The sequence below is a fragment of the Diabrotica virgifera genome, chromosome 3 (genome assembly GCF_917563875.1).
Source record: "Diabrotica virgifera virgifera chromosome 3, PGI_DIABVI_V3a".
Classification (NCBI taxonomy): domain Eukaryota; kingdom Metazoa; phylum Arthropoda; class Insecta; order Coleoptera; family Chrysomelidae; genus Diabrotica; species Diabrotica virgifera.
The window spans coordinates 116,400,372-116,412,507 of NC_065445.1; the positions used below are offsets into that span (position 1 = coordinate 116,400,372).

Here is a 12,136-nt window from a genome sequence, read left to right on the forward strand (position 1 = left end):
TAATTTTATGGGGGTTTTGTTCCCTTAACCCCCCAAACTTTTGTGTACGTTCCTATTAAATTATTATTGTGGCATCATTAGTTAAACACAATGTTTTTTTGCCTCTTAGTACTTATTTGATAAGCCAGTGTTTATCGAGATATTTTGAATATTTGTCGAATCTACCACAAATCACTAGATTAAATAAAGAACATCAGACCGAAGAAATAAAGAGAAGAATAAGATTGGCCTGGGCATCATTCGGAAAACTGTCTTATATTCTAAAGAACAGAAAATACCCGCAATATCTAAAAACAAGAGTCTTCAATCAATGTATACACCGTGTTCTAATATATGGCTCTCAGACATGGACGTTTACAAAAGAAAATATGGAAAAAATAGCAAAGACAGAAAGATCCATGGAAAGACAAATGCTGAACATTAAACTATCAGACAGGAAAAGAAACGAATGGATCCGTAACAAAACAAAAGTGAAAGATATCTCAACCCAAGTAGCAAAGCTTAAATGGAAGTTCGCCGGACACACCCTACGGCAGAAGGATGAAAGATGGACTAAGACGATTATACATTGAAAACCGTGGAACCACAAACGAAAAAGGGGAAGGCCACAGATGCGATGGTCGGATGACCTGAAGAAACACACTGGGTCAAATTGGATGCAAATTGCCCAAGATAGAGAGGCATGGAAGAAGGAAGAGGAGGCCTATATCCAAGGATGGATGTTTAGGGCTGATTAGATAGATAGATAGACCACATATTTGTATATGGTTATAGACACCTGTTAATAATCAGAAAATTTATTTATAATTTAAATTTTTAGGTATATTTTGAAAAAGAAGCCACATCTCAATAAAAGGTGGCTTATCAAAAAAAGACTAGAAGACAAAAAAGTTTTAAAAACACTGTGTTTAACTAATGGTACCACAATAATAGTTTAATTGGAACGTACACAAATATTTGGGGGGTTTAAAGGAATAAAACCCCCATAAAATTTTTATGTAAATATATTAAAAAAGAAGCCGCATCTCGATAAAAACTTACTTATCGAAAAAATACTAAGAGGCCAAAAAGTTTTAAAAACGTTGTGTTAAACTAATGGTACCACAATAATGAATTAATTGGAAGGGACACAAAAGTGTCCTTTTTTAAGGGAACAAAACCCCCACAAAATGTTTTATGGGGTGACAAATTTTACTATAATTTTGTTTTAAGATGTTCCTGCCATAAGAATGATACATGTCCATTTTCAATAAAAAATCTCTAATAGTTTTCGATGTATTGAAAAAAATCGATTTTCATTTTGTAACTTCAAAGGGCTGTAACTTTTTTTATGAGCACATTTGTACTAAGGTAAGGTAGGTTCAACCGAACTATTTTTGACCCCAGAATGTGTGGTATAATTTATGACCAATCTTTTCGGGACACCCTGTATATCTACGTTATTCAGCTACTATAAGAGCCAAGCCGCGACCCACCTGAAACCTGTCAGCGACCCACTAGTGGGTCGCGACCCACCGGTTGGGAAACACTGGTTTAGAACAATGTTCCGTACTATTTTAGAAAATAAAAAGGCACGTATCCATTTCTGTTCGCGAACTTCTACATATATACATATACCCCCACCGATTGGAGCGCTGAGGCAGAGAGCGCACAGTTGCATGCTCCGGGAGCGCGAGCGTATCCACTATGTGGAGCAGTTGCAGAACATAGTGGATACATGCCTTAAAGAACGTATTCAATATATTCGCGCTCCGCGCTTTTGCAATTGCTCCACTTAGTGGATTCGTTGGCGCTCCCGGACCGTGCAACAATGCGTGCTCCGCCTCTGCGCTCCAATCTGTGGCAGTTGATATGTAGAGAAGCTCATGCCATATCCATTGGAGCAGTTACAGGGAGCGCGGAGCGCAAGAGGTTAGCGAACATAGTGAATACGTGCCTTTAAAGACTTCTGTCGACGTCTATTTCAAAAATAAATAATTGTCGAAGATGAATGCATAATAAAAATATGTTTATTACGAGAAAATGTGTCAAATTAAGGACTTAACTATATAGGCCTGGATCCCGCGTATCAAAAAAAGTTTATTAATTGCAAGCTGAAAATTTGTTAATAGCTTAACGGTGTCTAGTCGGACAAACTTTGAGGTACGGGGCACGGGAACACTGGAACAGAGGAAGTTTTAATTGTGGAATAGGTTACAGGTTTCGAACGTCAAACTAAGTACGAAAACGTCCCATGTATTTTGTCGGACAGAACTTCCAACTGATTTGTTACCCTTTCATTAAACTCTCATGGAAAAATTATACTGCTATTTACCACCAACACAATGCCTGTCATTTGATATGTTCTACGTGTCGAACTTATTACAATGTCCAACATATTTGCGGACAAACATTTTTTCATATACATGAACAAACATTTTTTTCATATTCATGTATTATATAAAGTTTGCTATTGAATAAACTTAAAAACAACCTGCTAGTTTCCACAATCACAAACTTGCCAGGGTAACATGTTCCACAATTAAAATCACGTTCCACAATTAAAATTTTCCCTGTTCCAGTGTTCCCATACATCAAAGTTTGTCCGACTAGACACCGTTAAAAGCAAAATTACACGGTTCAACCGAATTTAATCACTTTGGTTGAATGGAGCAGAAATGAAAGTATCTGTAATATATATTATCTATGTATAATGACGGTACCTGGAAAGTGAACTGTTCGTTCAACACATATTCTTCAAAGAATGTCGTCCTTTTATGAGTTAATATCATCTATGGAACAGCCGCTTTTGGTCGATCGTTTTATCTATGTTAAATCACAAATGGGTATAACGAGTACGGATACTTTTAATTTTTAATTTTATGTCTTATTCAATATCATTTTATTCAATTTAATATTATTTCCACGACAATATCCGTTTTTATAGCCCTTCGTTTTAAAATTCCATAGACATTCTTCTATTTGAAAACAATTGCGTAGGTATGTAGTAGAGGTAGATATGTATAGTCCAAATACTGTAAAAGTGAATCGTTCAATTCTTGGGTTTACACATTCACTTCTCGTTCAACCGCGTTAAATAGTGAACGCTAAAAGTGAAAATATTTAGCATGTTCAATTCTTTCAACGCATTTGAACGACAACATTCAATGACATGGAATGATTCACTTTTATGTTTACACGGGTCAATTTGGTTGCTTCATCCAAATTGAAAGACAAAAGTGAGCCGTGTAATTTCGCCTTAAGCTATTAACAAATTTTCAGCTTGCTATTAATAATTTTTTTTGGTACGCAGGATCCAGGTCTAATATCATTTATACACATCGCACCTCCGCTCAAACAGTGTCATAAAGCAAAAAAGCAAAGTATCGAGAAAACGACGTTTAAAATTTGTACTAGAATTTTTTGAGGTTTAAGGCCCAAACCAGACGGGCCACTCTGCAGCACTACTCTGTGGATCCACAAAGCAGCTTCCGATGATTTACCGTGGGTTCTTATGTGAAGTGGACGTTACCAGCCACAGTCGCCGAGTCTCACTGCTAGTGGCGTCCACTAGTGGCAAACGCCATTCAGACGGACCACTTTTGTAGCTGCCACAGATGTTTACGAGAATTTATAGGGTGAGCACCTAAAATGAATTTCGATTCGGGACGGTTTTTGATTGAAGTGCAAAACAGACCGGATATATGTGATACAATAACCCGAGTGCATATTTATAGGGCATTCAAAGGAATAGCGTGGGACATTATCTTTGAATTATTTGTTTCCGATTTTAAAGAAATTTCCCTATCGAAAAGAATAAATCCCATAAGCAATGTTTTCTCTATTGTATTTACATTTTATTATACATTTGATGCATTTGAACTGAACAAAACCAATTCAGTCTTGTTTGTTTATTTATGTTAAATAGTGGGGTCCCATCCTAGGTCAAAAAAGGTTTTATTGTTTGTTGTTGAAAACAAAACGATAAGATATCAGTTAAAAGGGGGTTGCAAGCTAACATGTTTTTCACTTTCACTCAGTTGTCAGGTTGTATCAAACTATTTAACGCCTGTAGGATACCCGATGTACTGGTTAATTTTTTTTGTGCTTCTTTCTGTGATATAGCTGTTTTTGTCTGGTTTTTCTTAATTCCATTTATTGAGTTTATTGGTATTTTTTCAAAAGCGTTGAAATTTTATAAAATATTTAAAACTATGGACATTACAAACACTGACTTTGACGAACACACTTTTTTAAAAGATTATTAGCCGGCAAGTTTTTAATAATTTGAACAAGCTTACTTTTTTTTCTCACTCATTACATTAAACGCCGCACCCTTCCAAAAAGTCGCCTGTTTCGGCCCCTCTGTGGATCCACAGAGTAGCGCTGCAGAGTGGCCCGTCTGGTTTGGGTCTAATTCAAAATTAAAATTAGTATAATAACTAGAGCTCGGGAAATATGCACTTAAAAAACCCTAATATTTTATACTAAAGTCACAAAAGAGGTTTATTGAAATTTCTATTACCTACGTTACCTACTTCCTACATCATTATTTTCATTTATTCTTTATATTCATCATCATCGGTATTTATTATATTATTATCTATTACAGTTAAAACTATTATATTATTAAACGTTTTCTAAATTTTCTAGGGAAAAACTGTGCCGTCTTTCAGATAATAATTTTTTATATGTGGAAAAACTTTCTACTTCAAATGACGTTAAAGGAGCAAACATAAAATATTGTATAATTGGAGGTTCTACCTGAATAATTAAATTATCAGTAGATAGTAATTGCACAAGAGCTCTAAAATTATCGAATTTTTCCCGAGTGACACTTTGACAGTGAAATTATATCAAAGTGTCACGAGGGCAAAAATTCGATAATAATTTTAGAGATCGAGTGCAATTTGTTGCGATTATTTCATGAATAGAACTGTTCAAAACCAAAATTTTATTGTAATTTATTTATGTAAGTACAAATTAGTACAATAAACACACAGTCGTTATAAATATTTGACGGTTGAAAGTCATCACTTTTATAACTTTTAAAACATTAATTTTCATTATGTCACTGAATGTATTTTTTCGTAGTAACGAAGGGCATCTAACGTAATATACTTGATGACGAGATATTATCAAAAATTATCAGTTTAATTTTGATTTCTGTAGCTTTCTATTGGTCAGAATCTCCTATGAATAAAATAATCTTCACAATTCCCCATCTTATGGACTTAGGCGCAAAATGTCAAATGTCAAAATGTTTAATGTGTTTTACATGAATTCATTTTTTTCGAATCCTGAGAAGACTGATACATATTTTTAAAAATTTTAAACGTAGAATAAGAGATTACATTATTACTCAAGCGAGAAAGTTCCTAAATGCTTTTATAATGTTTATTTTAAATAAGTTACAAGGATGAAAATAAAAGAGAAAATTTAGTGTGATTTTTAGTTGCAAATTTTTTCTTCAAAAGAAACTTTTTATTTATTCTAAGGAACTTTAGTCCCTCGGTAATAAGGCAATCTTCTATTCTGCGTTTCAATTTTCCAAAAATATTTATTAGTTTTCTCAGGATTCGAAAAAAAATTAATACATTTAAAACACATTGAAAATTTTGACAGACGACATTTTGCGCCTTTCCCCTTAATAATATTTTTATTTGAATTATTTTTTGATATTCCTCATTTTTCTTTAAGACCGTGCAGAACTTTTAATAGGCATTCTTTGTTGGTTTCCTCAAGGCATTTAGGCTTTTCATCTAATGGGTTCTAGGACGTTTCATCGCCGCCGTTTCGATGCCGCCAGTTCATCGCCGGCCGATTCATCGCCGGCCGATTCATCGCCGGCCGATTAATCGCCGGCCGATTCATCGCCAGTCAGTTAATCGCTAACTGATATATTTCCGAATTTTCTACCAATTTTCGACAGTTACATTTATTATTTATTTTTAGTATTAATTAGGAATTCTAGGAAATGCGAGATATGACCATTCTTGTTGCCATACTTAATCTTTTAATAGACTTTTAAACCTTTATAATATAAAATATAATTTAACACTACAAATTTAATATTATTTAGTATCAAATTTAGGGGAAGTAGAAATAGAACAGTAAATTAATATAATAATATTTTTTATCTTTTTATTTGTCATAAGTTTTGAACTGAATTTAACGTCGTGTCGTGTCATCTCCCATAATACAAAATCAACTGACTAACTGGCGATGAAACGGCCGGCGATGAAACGGACGGCGATGAAATGGACTGGCGATGAACCGGCGGAATCGAAACGGCGGCGATGAACCGGCGGCGATGAAACGTCCCATTTCGATCTTAGTGGAATCACTGAAGGTGGATATGAGCTATTACCTCCGATTTCGTTGAACCTCCATTGATTTTCATGAAAATTGGTGAGTAATTAGAGGATACCTCAAGGAACAAAGGTGACATGATGCCAACTTGCGCTTTTACCCTGGGGGTGGATGCCACCCCTTCTCGTGGGTGAAAATTATTTTATTAAAAATAACCCCATAATTCGATAGAGGGACAAATTTCAAGCAAAATTTGTTATATAAAGTTATTAAAATAAATCAAAACTTTTTGAGTTATTAAAGATCAAATATTTTAATTTTTCTTGAGAAAAATGTATGTTTTTAACCAATTTTTCATCAATAACTCAAAAAGTGTACGTTTTACAAAAAAGTAATTATTATCAAAATTGAAGCTAATAAAAAATGAAATAAACCCCTTACTACAAAAACCTTTTAATGTTAACTAAAAGTGAGTTATAGGTAATTGAATGTATATTTTTTCGGCGAGTAAAAAACTCTAAGTATTCAAGCTGAAATAACGGGAAATTTATGCATTTTATAGCATAAACTTATTAAACATTTGTCAAAGTACTTAAAAATATCTATTAAATGAGTCCCCGAACATGTTGATAGCGTTAAAATTTATGCTCCAAAATTTTTTCAAAATTTATCTTTTAAAATTTTTTCCAAAAAATGTTATTATTTTTTTTTAATAACTCCGTTCGTGTGTACGATATCAGGTTTATCTAAAAACTGTTTGAAAGTTAATTCCAAGTGCTATTTAAGCTCGTTGAACCTAATCTTTTAAACCCCTTACTTTTTTAAAAATATAAGGTTAAATGACCCCGGTTGCATGGTTCCTACAGCAAAATTTAAGATTTAAACGTTTCTATCTCGGTTATTTTTTACCCTATAGAAATAGTAAAACAGGTAAAATATTTACCACAGAAAAAACTGAAATTTGGTTTTATATAATTTTTTACGTGTATTGAGTATTTTTGGAGTTATTATCAAAAGAATATGAATATTACAATAATTTTAAAAATTATGATTTTTTAAATTATATCTTTCAAAAATATGCATTTTAAACCGGTCAAAATTATCGAACATATTACTTATGCTAATATAAAAAAGTGTTTTTAAGGATTAATATAAATTTTAATTTTTGTGGAAATGGCGTATGTTTTATGTTTCACTTTTTCCTAAAAAATTCGAAACGGTTCTTTTATTTTCATTATAACTTGCTTAATTTTGACGCTATTACCTTTTTCTGAAGCTCATTTGATAGGTATTCCGAAGCACTTTTTCAAATGTTTAGCAGGAATATTTTATATATTGCATCGTTTTCCCGTTATTTAAGCTTGAATACTTAGATTTGAGTAGTCGTCGAAAAAAATACACATTCAATTGCCAATAACTCACTTTGAACTAACATTAGTTTAGTTATTTATATGAGAAATGTATTCAATTTTTTATTATCTTCAATTTCAGTAATAATAACTTTTTTGTAAAAGCTTATAGTTTTTGATTTATACGTGAAAAACCGATTTAAAACATGCATTTCTTTACGAAAAAATAAAATCTTTGGTCTTTAATAACTCAAAAAGTGTTGATTTATTTTAATAACTTTATATAACAAATTTTGCTTATAATTTGCCCCTCTATCGACTTATGGTATTATTTTTAATAAAATAATTTTCACCCCCGAGAAGGGGTGGCATCCACCCCCAGGGTAAAAGCGCAAGTTGGCATCATGTCACCTTTGTTCCTTGAGGTATCCTCTAATTACTCACCAATTTTCATGAAAATCGATGGAGGTTCAACGAAATCGGAGGTGAAAACCTTCAGTGACTGCACTATCTAATGAATAGGTAATTTGAGTACTTTGCTCTAATGAAATGTTTTGCTTTTTCTAATTTAGTAATTGATTCAGCAATATTTACAAAAATGGTTTGAATATGTGCCAAAATACTTTTTAATAACGGTTTGTTTAAATATCCGCACATTTTTTTAGAGCACAATTCCCTCAAAATTATCGGTTATGAAATTTACAGAATTTGACCATGTTACCCATCTAGAGTTAACCCAGATACCTCGCTACATTGCATTACTTATGTCCTCAGATGTTTGTCAATATTGTGATAGATCTGAAAATATGCACTTTTAATAAATGCACATGCATTTATACAATTTATCCAAAATATGCAAATATGCACTTAATATGCATTTTGCATATTTCCCGAGCTCTAATAATAACTATTTTAGTCAGTTACAAAGGTTTTTAAAGCTCTACAAAATAGTGTAATAATTCTGCTAAAAATATTTAAAAAATTTTTTTTCAGTTGTGACACTATACAGATAAAATACCTAACGAAATATTTACGAAATATTATTTATCAAAAGTGGTTCTTGCAGTATAGAATTAGCAGTAAATCATTATTATTTTCTGGTTAACAGACTTATACTTTTTAATGGTGTAACATTAAATGCAAGTACTTGACAACATTAAACAAAAAATACTACAAAAATAAAGATAAATAAGTGTAACTTTAAATTTGTAACTTTTCTTAACCCTCCATTAGTCGCTAGGATAATCGGAGCATCAAGAGTCGCTACGGTGTCAGAAACCGACAATTTAAAAAAAAATAGTTTTTGCTATAAAATTCATACAAATATTTTATATTGTGTATAGGAATGACTGAAAAATATTTTTGAAAATGATTTATTGAAAAACAACAGATATAAAATGAAACACCCTAGTATAACAATATACATATTGTTATTTATGATATAAAAATATTCGCTAGGAACCATTTCCCATAATTCCAACAAACGTTTTTGTTCGGCTTCAAAAAACATCTTTAAATACGATTTGACCAAAACTTACCGATAAAATGCAATAATAAGATACTAAATTTTTACCTGAACTGCAAGTTATGCCAATAAAGTAATAACTACACCGTTAGTCACTACGGAGTCTTGCACCAAAAATAGCTATAAAACTCGCACAACTGTACCCAAGTAGGTAAGAATGTATACTAACACGAGGTTAGTTGATAGGATGAGGTACAGAAAGTGGCGATAGAAAAAACCAGTTATTTTGTAAATCCCGAATGAATAATTCTGTCGTCGGTGTGTGACACTGATAGCGACTAACGGAGGGTTAAGCACATATACAGACTGTTTTGAATACAGTAATCACATATACTGTCTTAACTCGACAAACACGCTTTATACACATCTTAGATGGACACATAAAATACCTTGCAGAAGTCGATATGTGACACTCTTTATGTTCGGCCCACCGTTGATTTTTGTTAATTATATAATGACTCTACTGTCAATTAACGACAAATACTTGAACTATAAACGTAACACTTTTTGAGATAAGATTTTGTAGCTTTATTAAACTGTGGGTGCAATAAACCCGTTTTTATTTTCTTTGAGTTGTGATACTTTTTGAGCCGAGGTGCGACATTTTCTATTTAAAAAGTTGCAGAAATGTATATATTTGTTCCTTTTTGAAGAAAATGAAAAAATGTGCCATTAAATACTTACTTTAAAATAATCCTGCAATTTATTTAGAGCATCTGCATTGCTTCTTATTTGTTGATACATTATTCCTATTTTCTGCAAAACTTGTTGGACGTCGTTTTCTATTTTTGATGTTGCATTAACTAGAGCTCCTGTTTTTGGATCCAAAATTGATGTTTTAAATAATGTATTTAGTCTACAAATATGTAATGATGTACATAAGCGATTACAATTAAAAATAATACATTTTAGTCCAGAGAAATAAGGATTTTCTCAGAACAGTCAAAGATCCAGGTAGCTAACAACTTTTTTAATTATTGTAGACCTATAGGAAGAAAACATACCTGTTTCCTGCCTAGAGTTCGCGTCCGTTTCTCAATTATTAACAATTTAGTGCAAACAACGCGATTTTTTAGATTTTTTGCATCCCACTAAAAAGCTAAATAGTTGACATAAAATTACAAAATTTGATTTTTTAGAACATTAAAAAAGCTTCAAAATACCGATTTTTAAATGTTAAATATTCAATTTATTGCTTCGCAAATTGCAAAATAAATGAAAATTGATTTTTGTTAATAACTTTTACTAAATTTAACCTAGAATTTTAGGGTTTCGCCCAAAGTTGGATATTTTAACAAACTTTCAAAATTTGATACCGATCCATTAATTAGTTTAAATAGTCCAGAAAGCCACTGCGCATCCGCTAGGAAAAATATTCTGATTCGGATTTTTTTCACAATCTTACTCAAAAAGGACTCCTTTTAACAAATTTGCATGTTGCCAGGACCAAAAGGTGGTCAAAAATTTTTTAAACGTTTTCTTTTTGTTTTTTTTTTCATAAAATTATTTTTTTTTGAATGGAAAAAAGTTTTTTTAATTTTTTTGGATCATTCCAAACGGAAAAGGTCTTTAGTGACTTTTCTCTAAAAATTATAGTTTTTGACATATAAGCGATTAAAAATTGAAAAATTGCGAAATCGGCCATTTTTAACCCTCAAAAACTATGTGAAAAACTGAAAATTTTAATGTTGCCAAGGTAGGTAGATATTTTTTAAACATCGATTGATGAAATCCCGAAGAGTTTTTTGCAATACAATATTCAAAACTCCTTTGTTTTTTAATTGCTAATCAAGCGCGCGCGACGCTATTTTCCACCGACAGTATGGTGCAAATGAAAGGAATAAATTCGTTATTTCGTAAACCGGCGAATTTAAGGAAAAATCCCGAAACAGGTCGATTTTTATTTTTAAGTTATGATATTGTGGCATATATGGTATACTAGTGACGTCATCCGTCTGGGAGTGATGACGTAATCGATGATTTTTTTAAATGAGAATAGGGGTTATGTGGGAACTCATTTGAAAGGTTCTTCAATTCTCTATTCAGTAATGTAAACATTTACATAATGATTTATACAGAGTGTCCTTCTACTTCTTTTTTTGTCAAATAATTTAATTTAATAAAAATTTTTTGGACACCGTGTATAAATAATTATGAAGATGTTTATATTACTGATTACCCCTATTCTCATTTAAAAAAATCATCGATTACGTCATCACGTCCAGATGGATGACGTCACTAGTATACCATATATGCCACAATATCACAACTTAAAAATAAAAATCCACCTGTTTTGGGATTTTTCTTTAAAGTTGCCGGTTTACGAAATAACGAATTTATTCCTTTCATTTGCACCATACTGTCGGTCGGTGGAAAATAGTGTCGCGCACGCTTGATTAGCAATTAAAAAACAAAGGAATTTTGAATATTGTATTGCAAAAAACTCTTCGAGATGTCATCAATCGATGTTTAAAGAATATCTACCTACCTTGGCAACATTCAAATTTTCAGTTTTTCACATAGTTTTTGACGGTTAAAAATGGCCGATTTCGCAGTTTTTCAATTTTTAATCGCGTATATGTCAAAAAATATCATTTTTAGAGAAAAGTCACTAAAGACCTTTTCTATTTGGAATGATCCAAAAAAATTAAAAAACCTTTTTTCCATAAAAAAAATAATTTTAGGAAAAAAACAAAAAAAAACGTTTAAAAGATTTTTGACCACCTTTTGGTCCTGGCAACATGCAAATTTGTTAAAAGGAGTCCTTTTTCAGTAAGATTGTGCAAAAAATCCGATTCAGAATATTTTTGCTAGCGGATGCTCAGTGGCTTTCTGGACTAAAAAGATATTTTATTTATCCCAGAGACCTTTATTTTACAATAACATAAGACAGAAAATAATAAACATAGGGCAATTCTGAGTATGCCATATAAAAGTAGAAGAGTGGTAGTATCAAAATATATTAAAAAAT

At 31.9% G+C, this 12,136-nt stretch overlaps 1 protein-coding gene across 2 annotated transcripts in view; it reads right to left on the reverse strand.

The window, feature by feature from the left end:
• The window catches only part of LOC114330186 (extracellular matrix-binding protein ebh-like), a 166,365-nt gene that overhangs the window by 70,647 nt on the left and 83,582 nt on the right, over positions 1 to 12,136 (reverse strand). For both annotated transcript variants that reach the window (XM_050646867.1, XM_050646868.1), the window contains one exon: positions 9,850 to 10,021. In XM_050646867.1, coding sequence (XP_050502824.1) covers positions 9,850 to 10,021 — 172 coding nt within the window. The remainder of the gene's footprint in view (positions 1 to 9,849; positions 10,022 to 12,136) is intronic.